General features: G+C 43.8%; 1 protein-coding gene across 1 annotated transcript in view; it reads right to left on the reverse strand.

Moving 5' to 3' along the window:
• The window catches only part of TRAM2 (translocation associated membrane protein 2), an 87425-nt gene that overhangs the window by 31260 nt on the left and 38071 nt on the right, over positions 1 to 18094 (reverse strand). Inside the window, exon 2 of the mRNA XM_049894126.1 lies at positions 7603 to 7666. Coding sequence (XP_049750083.1) covers positions 7603 to 7666 — 64 coding nt within the window. The remainder of the gene's footprint in view (positions 1 to 7602; positions 7667 to 18094) is intronic.

Genomic DNA, 18094 nt, shown 5'->3' on the forward strand with positions numbered 1-18094 from the left:
AAGGAAAGGGAACAAGAGTACACTCTGAGCCCTGGACAAAGGCCTTTAGATGAACAAGGCTTTAAAACAATCTGTCTGAGGTTGTTTTTATGGGCAGTGTGTCTCATCCTGGAAGGGGGTGTGAAAACAGCAGCCAAGCTATGGTGCTGGAGGTTCCCAGGCTTTTCATCTCTACCTGCAAAATGCTACACAGCAGATGGTAGTGATAAAACCAGTTAGAACCAAAGAAATGGGATGCATCATTGTCACCTTTGATTACTGCTGCAGTGGAATGAATTACTTAATATGGCCCTTCTAGCCATAGTCTTTGTGACTCACACAAAAAGACTGAGTGGGACTATGCAAATAAGGTATATGGAACCCTAATGGAGGGACTGGTCAGTTTTGCCATCCCACTAGGCTTAAAATGAGCCATCCTAGAAGAGGGAGGAGAGGATCTCACCACCACCAAGAAAGAAGAACCAGGAGTGGAACGTGTCCTCTGGACCCGGGATCCCTGTGCTGAGAAGCTCCTATAACCAAGAGATCAAGAGAGAGAGAGAAGCTGTAACATGGAAGACAGAGAGAGAGAGCTGTAACTCTGAGGATGGTAAGAAGCAGCAGCAGAGGCAGGAGATGGCACAGCGGGCTTACCAGCCCACAGAGCAAGAAAGCTGAGTGCCTTCAGAGGAGCAGGTTGCCTCTGGGCACTGGTGGAGCTACAGCTGAGTGCCTTCGGGCCGAGGTTTACTGGTGGAATGGGGTGCCTCTGAGTACTTATCAGCGGAGCTAAAAGAGTTTTGTAACACTTGCCTAGGCAGGGCAGAGGCCAGGCCGAGGGGTGAAGGGTCAGAGAGAGACATGCCTGTGGGGACAACTGGGAAGAAGCTGTTCTGATGGAAGAAGTGTATTTTGAGCGTTCCTGAACCTGAATTGTAACCTTCTACTTCCCTAATAAACCCTGTAACTGTGAGTATGGTCTGTGAGTTCTGTGTGGCCATTCAATGAATTATTGAACCCAGCCAGTAGAGAAGTAGTGAGTGCCACGGGAGGGTCGGATGGTGTCGGAATTGGTAAAGATGGCGGAGAGAGGAGGTTTGTCTGACCTCCACTTCATACCAATCAGCCTTGGGCTGTTGACCTTGATTCTCTTTTCCCCTTGTGACATTCGAGGGGAAGTCAGGCGTCATTTTTACAACTGCAAAATAAACCTTTCTCTTGAAGAGGTCCCTCAACCTTAGCCTTTTTTTCTAAGTCAAAGCTACCACAGCTCCTACCACATGGCCTTAACGAATGTGTCCATGATACCTTTGGCAGCTACAGCTTCAGCTTGCAACCAAGTCTACCCAATGATACTCCCTGCCTCTCCCACCCTTCCCCAGGCCAAAGAGTCACAGAAAAACCAAACTTGGAAGACAACAAATGAGTGACTGGATTAAACTGGTTTCTTTGACTATATTACCTTTGCGGTTAGAAGCACAGGTTTGTTTGAAAGCCTAGCTGATGCTTTTCCCCCAAGCAACTCCAAGCAGTGCTTCTCATACTTTAATGGGTACAGGAATCACCTAGGGATCTTGTTAAAATGCAGGTTCTGACGCAGTAGGCCTGAGGTGGGACTTGAGAGTCTGCACTTCTAACCAATCCCAGGTGATGCTGATGCTGCTAGTCTGTGGACAATCCGAGTAGCAAGCACTTACAGGACCCCTAAGGCTTCCTGTTTTCAGGACCTCTGGGGTTAAGACAGTGACCATGGTTCTCTGCTTTGCAGATGTGAGATAGAGACCCAGATGTTAAGTGGTTTGTCCAAGACAATTCAGCAAATTAGTGACACAACCCAAAACAATCACGTAAATGCTTGGCCCCTTTGTGGTCACCTGTTCTAGATCAGAAGGGAAGCCAGTAGGCCTTGAGTCTGCCTATGGGAAGAATCAAACCTCTATTATTTTCTGATTTTTTCACAGTTTCTATATTTCTGACTATAATACCAGATGCTCTGTGATATTTTAATCTGAAAGAAGACTCAGAGCGTCCAATGATAAGACCAGAAACCTGACATTTTATTCCTTGCCAGGGCTGGCTGGGCTGGATATAGGGTTGCCAGATAAAATAGAGGGCGACCAGATAAATTTGAATTTCAGATAGACAATGAGTCATTTTCTATATAATCATGTGCCGTGCAATATTTGGGATATACTTATACTAAAAAATTATCTGTTGTTTATTTGAAATTCAAATGTCACTGGCAGTTCTGAATTTTTATTTGCTAAGTCTGGCAACCTTAACAGGTGGCAACTGGAAATGAGTGGAGCTGGGATTGGTAACAAGGGATGTTTCCTGCGTCATCCCTGATGATCCTGAAGAAAACCACCAGGACGCCAGCAGGGCAGGTGCTCCACCAGTGCACAGACGTACCACTGAAGCCTTGTTCCTCTCCTCCTTTCATCTCCCTGAACCAGAGCTTCACTTGCTTAACCAGCTGATTATAATGTGATGAAATGATGCTTATAGCTGGGAAGAAGGGAGTTGTTATGGATTGAATCGTGTCCCTCCAAAATATGTGTTGGAATCCTAACCCCCTATACTTGTAGATGTAATCCCATTTGGGAATAGGGTTTTATCTGTTATGTTAATGAGGCCACATCAATTGGGCGTGTCCTAAACCTAATCACTTCTGAGTTATAAAAAGAGCAGACTGGTCACAGAAACAAGTGCAAATGGGGAAAGACAGATGGCATGGCAAGATCACCAAGAAACCAAGAACTTCAGGCTACAGAAGCTGAAAGAGACAAGGATCTTCCTCTAGAACTGGTGCCCTGAATTTGGACTGCTAGCCTTCTGCATTGTGAAAAATAAATTCCTGTCCTTTAAAGTCACCCACTCATGGTATTTCTGTTATACCAGGAAACTAAGACAGGAGTAAAGAGAGAAGTTAGGGTAAAACAGTCAAGAAAAAGCCTCATCGAGGTAACTACTAATTATTTTCCCTAGAACTTGGAAACCTTGGCTAAGGGAAGACACAGGGATTTAGATAAGACAGACCACTTCGTATGAAAACAGCTGTCTACCAAAATTCAAACTTTAAAAGTTGAGTTGCGCAAGTTACACATTATTTAAAGAAAGTTTAGAACTCAGAATTCATCCGAGTTTTACGAAAAGGATACATTCCAAGCACTTTCAGCCCTAAAGAGATTTTTGGGGAGTGTTTTAAAAATCACAATCTTAACAGACCTGTTATTGCGTTTTTCCCATGAGAAATTTGCTTTCTTCCAGTACTTACGAACCAAACATTACCACACTGGGTTGGTGATTAAGGAGCTCAAAACAAAATTAAGTGGGCTATTCTAATTTCATCGTCATTCCTAATTATTTACTTGTCATATTTTGAATAGCCCCAAAGGGCAAGATTTAAACAAAAGATAGGCTATTTAACAATACTTTGCCGTCTCTTTCTAGAGTAACTGAAACCCCCTTACTTTAGCATGGATTTTAATGTAGCTTTACCCATAGCCTTGTTCTGGGTCCAGAGGATTCTAGGAGCAAAATTCAATAGCCCCACTCTGGAAAAACGCCAAACCTAGCTGGGTCCAGGCATGCTGGCCTTTTTTCAGTTACTAGAACATGCCAATGTGTTGTGTCTCACTTAAGGGCCTTTGCACGTGCCTATGTCTGGATCTCTCCAATCCCCCACACACTCAGCTCAAAAGTCAGCTTCTCAGAAACACCTTCCATCATCACCCTCTTATTTTTCCTTATCACATAACCTTGTATACACGATTAGGTTTAGGACACACCCTCATCACAATTATAATTATTTTTCTATCCCACCCCCAATAAATGGTAAGCCCCAGGGAGTCAGAGATCATACGTGTTCTGTAAATTACTTTACACCCAGAGCCTGGCATGGCAGTTATACAAGTATTTGTCTGGATTGACTGATTAGTTAATTAATTAAAATCAACTAGGGGCACTGGCGGTTCAGTAGTAGAATTCTCACCTTTTTATGCGGCAGGCCTGGCCAATGCACCTCGTGCGCAGCCACCCTGCTCTGTCAGTGGACGCTTGCGTGTTGCTATGATGTTGAACAGTTTTCCGGCGGAGCTTCCAAACTAAGACAGACTAGGACAAAAGGCCTGATCTACATCCAAAAATCAGCCAACGAAAACCCTGTGGGTCACAACAGTCTGATCCACAACCGATCATGGGGATTGCACAAGACTGGACAGTGTTTACTTCCATTGTGCATGGGGTCACCATGAGTCAGGGGCTGACTGGACGGTAGCTAACGACAACAAGGCGTGGTATGATCAATAGTGGCACAAGCTCAAAAGTTATGCTCAGAGGCTCTGAGTTCGGCCCTGGAGCACCAAGTGTATGCTTCTCATCCTGAATGAGCCGGATGCTCTAGGATATCACTTGTCTGCTAATTTCTCTGGGAACCATTTCAAACTCAAGAATCCACCCTCTGATCATGAGCTGGCTTCCCAAACAGGCCTTTCCTATGAAAAAAGGATGACCAACTATTTGTGGTTCCCAGGACGATAATTTCTCACAATAAATTATTAAAAACAGCAGCATTGGGTCATGATTTGGCATCCCATATAAGTTGACTTTGGGGAGAAATGTGCTGAAAATCCCAGCACAACGTGAGCTAACTGGCTATTTCTTTGATTAGTAAACCGGCATTTTGGTATTTAAAAAAAAGAAAAGAAAAAGCCTACACATTTTACATCTACAAAAAAACTTAGGCTACACGGGTAAATACTAGATGACAGAACGTATTTTGGGAATACATATACAAAATATTTAAAATGTAAAAATACTATTTGATCCAGAAATTCCAGTAATAGCAACTTAAGAAAATATCATGAAATGCATGCAAAATTTTAATCACAAGAATGTTTACTATAGCACTGCTCATAATAGTAAAAAACTGGAAACTTAAATATCCAGTAGTATGGGGTCGACTAGATAACCTGTGGTCATCTTTCTTAAGAAATATTCTGCAGCTTTTCAAAATGTCTCATGGAACAGAATAATAATTAATGACACAGAAAAAGGTTCATCATATGTTAAGAGCAAAAACGTTAATATGAATTAATGTTCTAAAATGTTAACTACAATTTTTGCTGGGTGGTGGGGTCATGTGTGATTTTTATCATATTCTTATGTTTTTCAGTATTTTATAAATTTTCTCTAAGGTTCATCTATCATTCACATAAATGCATTTTAGAAAATGTTTATTTAAAAATAAATTTTATAATAGTAAATCATAAGAACAGCTGGGTCTAGAGGTGCCTTGGTTATTAGGATTTTCAAGAGACAGCAGGAGTGGGGTAGCCTGAATTTGACCTTGGACCATGTGGCACTGAGCAACACAATCCATAGTGCCCAGCACTTGGAGCCAGGCTGTATATATGTCATATTAACTTTGGACTTCCTTGTCCAGTCATTGGTTTGGCATTTCCAGTACCAGTTGCCTTCCAGTCGATTCTGACTTATGGGACTCTATGTGCTTCAGATTAGAACTGTGCTCCATAGGGTTTTTTTGGCCATGACCTTTCAGAAGCAGATCACCAGGCCTCTTTTCCGAGACAACTCTGGGTGGATTTGAACCGCCAACCTTTTGGTTAGTAGCCGAGTACTTAACCGTGTGCGCCACCCAGGGACCTTGGAGTACACTTGAAATGGGCAGGCATTTGCCTTGTTTCCTATGGTTACTGGTGATGGCAATGGCGTTTCCTGGCCTATTGGTGGCAGAGATGCACTCTACAGTCTCTTCCTCAGTGAGCATGGACTTTATTACTTCCTCTCTTGCTAGGTCCCTCAGTTTGACTCTCAGATGGAGAAACTAGGTAGCTTCCTCAGAAGCAGAGCTCCACCTTAGGCTGGCCCCAGTGACTGCAGGGGGCAGGCAAGTACAGGAAAGGTTCAAGACTGCGTCTTCCTTCCATAGGGCATAGGTTAAGGGATTTGCCACAGTCCTTCGGCTGGTAATTGGTGGGGCCAGGCAAAGAAAGGGACCTCAGTTTAAGCAAAGGTAATCCTTCTTTCAAGGAGCCCTGGTGGTGCAGTGGTTAAGGGCTTGGCTGCTAAATGGCAGGTCAACAGTTGGAACCCACCAGCAGCTCTGCAGAAGGCCTGGCAATCTGCTCCCATAAAGATTACAGCTTAGGAAACCCCGTGGGTCAGTTCTACTCTGTTACACAGGGTCACTGTGAGTCAGAATCAGTTCAACAGCACACAACAACAATCCTTTCTACAACATAGCAAAGACAAGAGAACTAGATTTAGCAAACAAAATTCCCTCCTTTACTCTTCAAGAGGGTACCCAGTGCTTTCTTTGCAACTGAGAAAAATGACTGGTGTCTGGTTCCTAGTGGTGGGACCTGAGAACGCCAAGGTTGCAGGCATGTGGCCTGAGAGCTGGCCTTGGCCTGCAGATGTGTTGGTTTGGCCAACACAGTGTTCCCAAAATTTCTATATTAGTTGTCAATAAAAATCAAGATATTTCTACCTAAAAAGAGATTTCTTCCAATTCTCTTAGAAACACTGGGTTTATACTCCTATGTAACAAACTGGCTGGGAGAGACCAGCAGCTGCCCCTTTAGGTAGGCCCTTTTTATGCCATTTATGTCACCTGCCTGGTCCTGCTGCTCCTTGAGCAGTAGTCCCTCAGCTGGACTGAGAATTGCTTGTGAGGACCGTGCTGCACCTGGCATGATGCTAGGCTCTCTGTAAGCTCTCAGAAAACACCAACTGTCTACAGGACATGAAGCCGGCTTACTGATGCAGCAGCTCTGATTGGTGGGCCTTAGTACTAGTCCCTTGTTGAGACATGTGGTGGGTTGAATTGTGTCCCCCAAAAGATATGCTGAAGTCCTGACCCCCAGTAACTATGAATGTGACCTTATTTGGAAATAGTATCACTGCAGATGTAATGGGTTAAGATGAGGTCATTAGGGTTGGCCTTAATCTCTATGACTAGGGTCCGTATAAAAAAAGGAGCAGAGACAGAGGGGAGATGGCCATGTGATGCTAGAGGCAGAGATTGGAGTTACGTGGCCACAAGCCAAGGAATGCATGGGGCTACCAGAAGCTGGGAAAAACAAGGAAGGGTCTTTCCCTAGAGCCGCAGAGAGAGAATTTCCCTGCCAACACTGTGAATTTGGACTTCTAGCCTCCAAAACGGTAAGAGGACAAATTCCTGTTGTTTGAAGCCACCCACTTTGTAGTAATTTGTTACAGCAGCCCCAGCAAAGTAAGACACCTGCAAGCCCAGTCAGGGTGCAGCACTGTCCCAGACCATGTTTCCACGCACCATCAAAATGCAACATCCTGCCCATTTTCCTCATCAAAAATTTAGAATGGGAAGCCACACTCTTGAATGCAGTGATGGTCCTGTTGCCTCATGTCCTGTCTCTGGCAGAAGTCAACACAAGATGCTTTATATAGAAACGCATGAGAGCCACACAAAGCACTCCATGGTTTTCCTCCGACCGCCAGAGCTAGAGAACCATGGGACGCTCCTGGCTGTTGCCCCTCCATCACTGTTATCTTAACAGTGGTAGGAAATTTCCCAAGTCTTCCAGGGTTAACAGGGCCAGGGGAGGATGCTCTTCTTACCTGCTGTAGGCATGCTAACATTATACTGAGGTAAAATAAATAGGAAGGCAGTCTTGGCTGTGACCTGCAAAACAAAGGAAAAAAGTCCCAATTTAATTTCTTGGTCACATCATAAGAAACAGGGACCCAACCCCCACCCCTTTCACATCCCAGACCCACAGACCAGTTTTTATTCCATTTTTCTCTAATGACATCCCTTCTATTACCTGTGCTAAAAACAAACAAACAAACAAATGAAACAGTGCTGGTCCCAGGTTGGTATCTAGACTTGGACTCACTGCAGATGGAATAAAACAAGCTCAGCTTGGCAATCTAAGATGGCACGAACTAAGGGGACAAATTTGTTGTCATTCCTTCCTTCCTTCCTTCAAGTATTAAGTTCTGTGCATCCAGCATTGTGGATAACAGAAATGGAGAGAAAATGAGATCATAGCCTTTGAGAAGCTGAGGTTTCCCCCATACGTTGGCTGACTGCACATTGGACAGTGGCCCCGAAAACAAAAACTCAGCTTCAGAAACAGAGAATTCCAGCTGCTACTTTCACATCTATTCTACTGTGGGTCATGGAGCAAGACGTAACACCCCACACTGCTGGTTTGTTTATTTCGAAAGCTGCCTTTAAAATCCTAGTTGTGCTGTGAAAAGACCCTGGTGGTCGCTTGGTTATTAATGGCCAAATCAGGACTGCAGCTGTTCCACCTGCAGGGGAGAGAAATTATAAAGTGTGAGGATTCAAAGCTTGGGCTCCAGAATCGACCACCTGGGTTCAAATGCTGACTCCACCACTTGCCAGCTGTGTAACCGTGAGCAAATAATTGTACACGCCCGAGCCTTAGTTTCCTTTGCCATAAAAACAGTGATGTTTGTAGTACCCCCTCATGGGGTTACTGTGAGAGACTGCACTCAACTGGCCTGGGGTGGCACTGGCTCAGCTGTTAGCAGCTTTTAGAACTCCCCGTGTTTCTGCTGTGCCGCTGGGGGGCGTGAGCGATCATCCACACCATTCTGGGACATGTACAGAGGCCAGGTGAGAAGGTGGCCCAGATTCCCGGCCTTTTCCAGGCCTCTGGACATACGTCATCTATAAAGACCTACTGGCTCTTCTCTGAAAACAGAGGTTTGAAGGATGCACACTTGAATGTGTGGGAAAATACACTCGGCCGTGGCAAAAGTGGCACGGAAATGACCAAGTCATGTATTACGGACTCTCACTGTCACTCAAACTTCTCACCTGCCAGCGAGAGCCTACTGACCTCGGCCTGCTCTGTACTCCAGTAGCAAAACTCTTCCCGGCCCCATTATTCTCCATAGGCTGTTATTTACTTTTTGTATGCAGCAATGCTTGAGCCTTCTCATGCATTTGTGCTCTTGTCTTAGATATGTTTTATCAAGCTCAGCAGAAAAAACTCAAATGAAATTATATAAGAACCAGCTCTGGAAAACACAAGCCCTATACAAACATATGGACAGCCTAGTGGCATCGTGGTTAAGAGCTACTACGGCTGCTAACCAAAAGGTTGGCAGTTTGAATCCACCAGGCGCTTCTTGGAAATTCTATGGGGCACTTCTACTCTGTTCTGCAGGGTCGCTAAGAGTCAGAACCAGCTCGTCGGCAACAGATGTGGTTTTTTTTTTTTTTACATTAGACAAAGATAGGGAGTCCTTGGGTGGTACAAATGGTTGATGCGCTTGGCTGCTAACCAAGAGGTTGAAGTTCGAGCCCACCCAGAGGTGCTTTAAAAGAAAGGCCTGGCAATCTACCTCTGAAAAACCAGTCATTAAAAATCCTGAGAAGCACAGTTCTACTCTGACACACACAGGACCACCACGAGTGGGAGTCAACTTGACGAGCAACTTTTTTCTTTTAAATACAGATAAACAGGTCTTCCCTTTCCCCACTTCAAAACCATTTTATCTTGGTCCTCAAGACCTTTTTCAGTGTTTCTAACCTATCTTTCTAGTCCGACTGTCTGTGTTTCTTTAGAACAGATGTATTTCATTTCAGCCAAAATGTTCTCCTCACTACTTCTTTTTGAGGGTTTATCCCCTCTCATATTGCATTCTTCTTCCACAATAACTTTCCCATATTCTACTGATCCAAATCCTACTCATGGTTTATAACCCAATTCAATTGCAACCTCCTCCATGAAACTTTCCCTAACTCCTCCAGGGCAGGATCGATTCTTCTGATACAAGCATTCTGTACCATATTTTATTTTATTACCATGTGTATGTTCCTAGTTCTCATCAGGCTATATAACCTTCAAGGCAGGACATATGCTCTCACTTATCCTCATATCCCCTCCCAAGGAACTAACCTAGATGCATAATTAAGTGCTCAACAATGATCAGTTTTTAACCAGGGTGAAATTCTTATAAAATGAACTGTTGGAAAGTGTATAATTCAGCGCATTTGGTACACACAATGTTAAGCAACCACCACCACCTCTACCTAGTTCAAAACGTTTTCATCAACCCAAAAGAAAACCCCATACCCATTACCCAGTCACTCCCCCATTCCCCTCCTCCAGCCCTGACAATTAGCAATCTGGACTGGACGGCACTGGGTTTTTTTTATTCTATGTCTATGGATTTACCTATTCTGGACAATTCACATAAGCGGACTCATACAATAGCTGCTGTTGAGTAAGATGAAAATTCAAAAGCTGAGTCTGTTCTGGCTTGCTTCATTCAATGGCATTTGCTCTCCCTCTCTAGTGGGAACTGCCCCAGTGCCTCCAATCAAGCCAAGCCATCCTCTCTGTCACCAACAGTCTTCTTTCAGATCCATCCAGTTGTTAAGCTACCTGCTGGGCCCAGCGTGAGTCCAGCTCCCCCACATAGCCCTTCCTGAGCACTCCAGCCTCAGTGACTCTGCCTGTTGACCTCTGCCTGCATTGGTCATCCTTGACCCGACCACACACCTAATTCTATTGTCCTCCATGACTCCTTTTAGGGCAAACCTTGTCTTCCCAAATAGAATGAAATCACTGCAAGAAGAAGCAGGAGAAAAAAGAGAGGAGGAAAGCAGGCAGGCGTGCAGGCAAGAAGACAGTATTTAACAAATGTTGTACCATGCTCTAGGTGCAAACCTCTCATTCAGTGTCAGTCAGGAAATGTGCTCATCTTTTAAGGCCACCGAGTGGACTCTGTGGGGTTTTGGCTGATTGGCATCCATCTCTCCTTTCGAACAGTACACCTCTCCCCAGCTGTGTGTGGAGGGGTCACTTCTGGTGACCTCCTCCCACTCAGAGGACGAAGGGCCCCATGACCAGAGCCCAGCCAATCGATGTCCTCTCCTGGGTCTGGATCTTGGGTGGGAATGAGAGGAAGTCCTGGTCAGTGTCACAGGCCTACCCAGAGTCTCCTGCTGAAGTTTCCTGGCCCAGTCCCTCGAGCGCCTATGAGTCTCCAGCCTCCCATCAACTGTGTGACAGCCCCTGGACAGACTCCTTAGGTAGGCCAGAGTCCATTTCTAAAATATATTATAATTCAATGTGTAGGGCACTGGTGTTCAACCCTGACTGCAGATGAGAATCACAGGGAGCTTCTGAGATCTCAGAGCCCACGCCACACTCCAGCCAGTTAAAACAAGCCCCTTGGGTATCAGTACATAATCAAGCTCCCCAGGGCACTCCAATGTGTAGCCAAGTGTGAGAATCACTCATACAGAGAGACTGTCCCTAAGGAGCCCCCCTGATGAGAATCTATCTCAGAATCTTGCCTGTGCCCTTCACAGAATTTGTTTTATTTTGACATTACAACTTCAACTGTGTTTATACAACTTGACACAAGGGATTAAAGAGTAAAAAAAATTTTAAAGAGCTACATTCTTATTAAACCAGTTGTCGCTGAGTCAACTCTGACTCAGGCCAACCCCACGTGAGTCAGTGTAGAACAACGCTCCATAGGGTTTTCCATGGCTGATTTTTCGGAAGTGGATCACTAGGCCTTTCTCTGGAGGCACTTACTGGTGGATTCAAATGGACAATTTTTAGATTAGCAACTGACCGAATCAACAATTGCACCACCCTGGTACGCCTATAATTCTATGAAATAATATTTAAATCTGTTTTTAAAACTTTCATTAATGAAATTGTTGTTACAGTATCATATAGACCAAGGAACAAATCTATTCAATTTCAATGTGCATGAAACAATTCCAAGTATAGGTATATGTACAGTGTGTAGATCAACCTTTTGTTGACTAACTCCAAGATATAAATAAGTGGTTATATAATAAAATCTCCCTTATACATACCAGCATTTTTCACTAATATTTCCCACAGGGTTACCCCTAACATTTAGTATTAAAAGCTCAGTCAACTAAAACGAGCTTTGTGTGAGAGTGTATATAAATGCAGAGTATGCGATTAAAAGAAAAAAAAAAAACAAAACTGTTGCCTCCAGTTGATTCCGACTCATAGCGACACTATAAGACAGAGTAGAACCGCCCTATAGGGTGTCCAAAGAGCAGCTGCTAGTGGTTCCAACTGTTGACCTTTTGGTTAGCAGCTGTAGCTCGCTCTAACTCTTAACTACTGCACCATCAGGGCTCCAGAGTACGTTATCTGGACTACTAAAAGAATAATTCCACTTATACTTTTTTCAAGGAGGATAGACATTTGGTATGTGGGCTCTACACATATTCTTGCCCTTTGTTGGTGGTGGTATTATTTGCCGTTGAGTCGGCTCCAACTCATGATGACCTTATGTATAACAGAACGAAAAAGTTGTCTGGTCCTGTGCCATTTTCATGATCTTCGATGTTAGAGCTCACTGCTGTAGCTATTGTGAGAATCTATCTCAATGAGAGTTTCCCTTGTTTCTGCTGACACTCTGCTTTTCCAAACATGATGTCCTTTTCCAGCAGTTGGTCTTTCCTGATGACATGTCTATAAAGTAAGCAAGCTGAAGTCTTCCCATCCTCGCCTCTAAGGAGCATTCCAGTCTTATTTCTTCTAAGACTGACGTGTTGGAGCCCTAGTGGCGCAGTAGTTAAGTGCTTGGCTGCTAACCAAAAGGTCAGCAGTCTGAATCTACCAGCCGGTCCTTGGAAACCCTATGGGACAGTTCTACTGTGTCCTACAGGGTTGCTATCAGTTGGAATCGACTCAACAGCAATGGGTTTTTTGGTAAGGCTGATTTGTTAGTTCTTCTGGCAGTATATAGTATACCCAATATTCTTCACCAACACCAAAATTCAAATTCAACAATCCTTTTTCTGTCTTTTTTTTTTTTTAATTGTGTTTTAGGTGAAAGTTTACAGAGCAAATTAGTTTCTCACTAAGCAACTAATACACACACTGTCTTGTGACTTTGGTTGCCAACCCGTGGCGTGTCAACACTCTCCATTTCTCGACCTTGGGGTCCTCGTTTCCATTCGTCCACCTTTCCTGCCCCTTTCTGCCTTCTCATCCTTGCCCCGGGCTAGTATGCCCATGTAGTCTCACACACATGGTGGAACTACATGTGTTATTGTTTGTTTTATAGGCCTGTCTTATCTTTGGCTGAAAAGTGAACCTCAGGAGTGACTTCAGTGCTGAGTTAAAAGGGTGTCCGGGGGCTATACTCTCAGGATTTCTCCAGTTTGTCAGACCAGTAAGTCTGGTCTTTCTTTTTCTTTGTGAGTTTGTATTTTGTTCTAAATTTTGTTCCTCTGTTATGATCCTTGTCAGAGCAGTCGGTGGTGGTGGTATCATCTAGTTGTGCTGGACTCAGTCTGGTGGAGGCTGTGGTAGTTGTGGTTCATTAGTCCTTTGGACTAATTTTCCCCTTGTATCTTTGGTTTTCTTCTTCTCCCTCCAGACGGGGTGGGACCAGTAGACCCATCTTAGATGGCTGTTCACAAGCTTTTAAGATCCTATAAGCCACTCACGAAAGTAGGATGTAGAACATTTTCTTTATAAACTATGTTATGCTAGTCGAGGTAGATGTTCCTCAAGACCATGGTCCCCAGCCCTCAGCCCAGTAACTCGGTCCCTTAGGGAATTTGGATGTATCTATGAATCTTCTATGACTTTACCTTGGCAAAGTTGTGCTGACTACCCCAGTATTGTGTACTGTCTTACCCTTCACCAAAGTTAGCACTCATCTATTGTCTAGTTAGTGTTCTTTCTGTCTTCCTTTTTCATTGTCCAGTTTTTGCATGCCCTGTATATATTAGGGCAAACCTGAATGCCAACTCCACAAGGGCAGAGACTTTTTTTAAACAGCTTTGTTAAGGTATAATTTACATGCTACAAAATTCACCCTTTTAAGTACACAGTTCTATGAGGTTTATTTTTATTTGTTTTTCAACTCTCTCCTTCACTGGAATATGAGTTCTATGAAAGTGGGGATCTTATTTGCCTTGAATGTCTTCAATCCATATCCTGAAAGTACTGAAAACTCAGAGGCACTCAGAAAATACTTGTTAAATGAATACTGAAACCAGGTAGAAGCACCAGGACTGTACTCAGCTATCTGATCCTCAGCCTGTCATTTACCCACACTTATACTGCTATACTTCTATAGTTGTGTGGATTGGAGCCCTGGTGGTGCAGTGGTTAAGAGGTTGGTGGCTAACCAAAAGGCTGGCAGTTTGAATCCACCAGCTGCTCCTTGAAAACCCTCTGGGGCAGTTCTACTCTATCCTATAGGGTCTCTATGAGTCAGAATCGACTCGACAGCAGCAGGTTTGGTTTTTTGTGGTTTTTTTTTTTTTTGGTGGCGGGGGGAGGTTATCTGATTCTCAGCCTGCCATTTGCCCACATTTATACTTCTATAGCTGTGTGGACTGACACAGTGGCTGCAACAACGGACTCAAACATTGCAACGATGACGCAGGACTGGGCGTGTTTCGTTCTGTTGTACACAGGGTCACTATGAGTCAGAAGCAACTCAGTGGCACCTGGCAACAACAACATGCTTGTGCACACGTCCTATCTGTCCCTGTAGGGTCCATGCCAGTGCTGGGCAAGTAGCAGGTACCTTATACCTACCTCACAGGAGTTACCTCACAGATATCTATTTGATAAACTAATATAAGCAGCTACACTTAGTAACCATGGGTAAATGTTTAACAAATATTTTCCAAACATGATTCCGAACGACAGGATCTAGGACCCTCATTAAGTCCCAAACACTGGATTCCAGTGTTTTTCCACCCCCACTGTCCTGGTAGCAGCAGAAACCATTCCAAAAATGTACATCTTTTGTTGTAAGCAGTCCTGCCTGCTCCCACTTTACCGTATCTCAGCATCTTAGAGATGAATAGATGAAGAAGTTAAACTGGGGCACAGGGAGATAAAGTGGCTGCCTCACAACCACAGAAGGAAAAAGGCACGATTCAACCCGATTTTTTAAAAATTTGTTCCAAAAACAGATTTAACCAGTAACCAGCTGTTATTGAGCTGACTCCGACTCATGGCAACCCTGTGTGTGTCAGAGGACAACTATACTCCACAGGGTTTTCAATGGCTGATTTTTCCCAAGTATATCATCAGACCTTTCTTCAGAGGCACCTCTAGGTGGACTCGAAAGACCAACTCTCTGGTTAGCAGCTGAGCACATTAACCGTGTGTACCACCCAGGGACTCCAAAAGCAGATTTAGGAGAGACACAATGCAGCACATAAAACAACATAAAATGGAAGTAGAAAAGACTATATATATTTTATATAAACATATAATATATATACAAATTTATATATATTATATATATATTTATATAAATACATAATATATATATTTTATATAAATATATAAAATGCTTCTACATAAAATGGAAGTAGAAAAGAACATACGTATATATGTGTTCTCTTCTACTTCCATTTTATGTTATTTTATGTGCTGCATTGTGTCTCTCCTAAATCTGCTTTTGGAGTCCTTGGAAACTCTATGGGGGCAGTACTATTCTGTCCTACAGGGTCGCTATGAGTTGGAATCAACTCAACGGTACTGGGTTTTTTTTTGGGGGGGGGGTGTATATATACATAGAGAGAGAGAGAGAGAGAGAGACACCCATTGCCATCGAGTTGATTCTGACTCATAGTGATCCTACAGGACAGAGAAGACCTGGCCCATAGGGTTTCCAAGGCTGTAAATCTTTACAGAAGCAGACTACCATGTCTTTCTCCCCCACGGCTGGCAGGTTCGAATCACTGATCTTTCGGTTACCAGCCAAGCATTTAACCCACTGTGCCACCGGGGTTCCGCGTGTGTGTGTGTGTGTGTATGTATACACACACACACGCACACATTTGTACATATATATACATATACATACACATACATATATATGACAGAGAGAAGGAGCAAAGAATTAGGCTGATACACAAAGATGCATTTCACGAAGTCCAATTCATCGGCTAAAAGTGGCCAGACATATGGCTCTAAGCTTTCTTGCACCCACCTGAAGGAGGAAGGAAGCTCCTAGATTCACCCTGTCCATTAATTTAAAAAAACAAAAAGACTGCCGAAAAATAGCAATTCAACTTCTCCAGCGTAAAAACCATTCTCTGTGCTTTAAAAGACCCCTTTGGCACCTGCAAACTTCACTGCATAAGCCTCTCCTGACCTCAGACCAGGGACAATACCACCAAGCCCCTCTCTGCAAACACTGGCAGAGAGGAGCACAGAAGGCCAAGAAAAGGAGCCTATTAAAAATGTCATTCCAATTATTTTCTATCCCTCTAAGGCTGTTTATTGGAAACATTATTGAGTTTAATAGCATTTTAAATGCCGGGCTCAGTGGGTGAAACGTTAAAAGTGACAACATGCTAATACGCTAATGCCAAGGAAGAACACTAAATATGCAGGAGGCGACACGTTACAAACATATACGCGTGCGCACACACACACACACAGAAAGCTTCATTAAATTTCTAACTCAAACAGGGCACTAAGCACAAAGGCGGTGACATTGAGTGTGCCTGTGTAGCCATAATAAAACCCAAGCTGTTCCACACGCTGTGTTCTATTAGGGAGCGCATGAACCCGAGCTCTTGGTTGCAACTACACCAAGGATATCAGGGAAACAGTCCCGGTTCTGCTGTGGGCCAGCTGGGTGACCTTCCGCAAGTTGTGTTACCTCTCTGGACCTCAGCTGCCTCATCTGTTAACAACAATAATAACAATAATGGTAGTTAATACTGTCGGTGCTGGGCACTGTTGTAAGTGCTTTACATAAATTACCTCATGTAATCCTCAAGGTAACCGTACAAGGCAAGAACTATTAACATCCCCATTTTACAGATAAACATGGACAGGACAAGGCTGACTGAGGTAGTTACAATGGATATCCTGAAAAGGGCCTCTACACCCTCAGCTCCAAAAGCCTATCATTTCCTGCTTCCACTTATTTTTCAATGCCAAAAACATAGCCTTATGCTGACAACTTGCCAAGAGGCCTTATCAAAAATTTAAAATATTGTTGCTTCTCCACCTTCTACCTCCCCCCTCCCCCCACCACTTTGCTTCTTCACCCTGTGAGGACAAGATCTGATTATCATCTGGGTCTGACAGAGCCAGAGAGTGAGACCTCTTGAAGTTGGTGTGTGGGCTGCTGTTGTCATTAACTGCCATCAAGTAAATTCCAACTCATGGAGACTCCATGTGTGTAGAGTAGAACTGCTCCACAGAGTTTTCAAGACTGTGACCTTTCAGAAGCAGACTACCAGGCCTTTCTTCCGAGGCACCTCTGGGTGGCTTCGAACTGCCAATCTTTCGGCAAGTAGTTGAGCACTCAACCATTTATGCCACCCAGGCTACCTGGCGTGTGAGCACCAAAGGTAAAAGTGGGGAACTGAGATGAAAGGAGTCTCATTACTTTCCTTTTAGGAATTAAATTCTTCAGTTCAGTTTATTCTGTTTATTTCCTAAGAGATACATGCAAACAGTGGCATGTAGAAGGGGCTACACTGGTAGACTAGCCACTGAGGAAAGACTAGGGTATGAAAAAAGGGTATGAGGGGGCCTTATTTTCACAGAAGCAGCCTTGCTCCAAATTGTTTCTGTCCCTTGAATACCATCACGCCCATTGAAGGGGCTGAGACACGAATAGTCACACATGGTATACCATAATGCTCGTGACTGACAGAGAGGAATCTCATTTTCTTCTTGCTTAGAAGCACAGGTAAAACCAAGTGAAATGTCCTGCTGAGGCTGTAAAGTGAGGAGCTTAAAACGTTCGCTTTTCCCCCAGCTTGGTCAAATGGTCTTGACTCAGGCTTTCCCAAAGTTGATTTTGCATCTTTTTGCTGACGCAGTGGATAGGAAAATTTCAGACAGGAAGGCATTTGAAAGTTACGCCCAATTGGTGGAGAAGAGTTTTTTTTTTTTTTTTTTAAATAAAAGAGTCTTTTAGCCTTTCTCTCCTGGTGTTTGCTCCCTGAGGTTCTTAATGAGAACCTCGTGGGTCCGGCTGGTCACTCACATATGTAATGCAACACATACTGCCGAGACACGATGTATGCACGGTTGCAGTCCCTATGAATGAAAGTCAAGTACAG

Source organism: Elephas maximus, chromosome 1 (assembly GCF_024166365.1).
Source record: "Elephas maximus indicus isolate mEleMax1 chromosome 1, mEleMax1 primary haplotype, whole genome shotgun sequence".
Classification (NCBI taxonomy): domain Eukaryota; kingdom Metazoa; phylum Chordata; class Mammalia; order Proboscidea; family Elephantidae; genus Elephas; species Elephas maximus.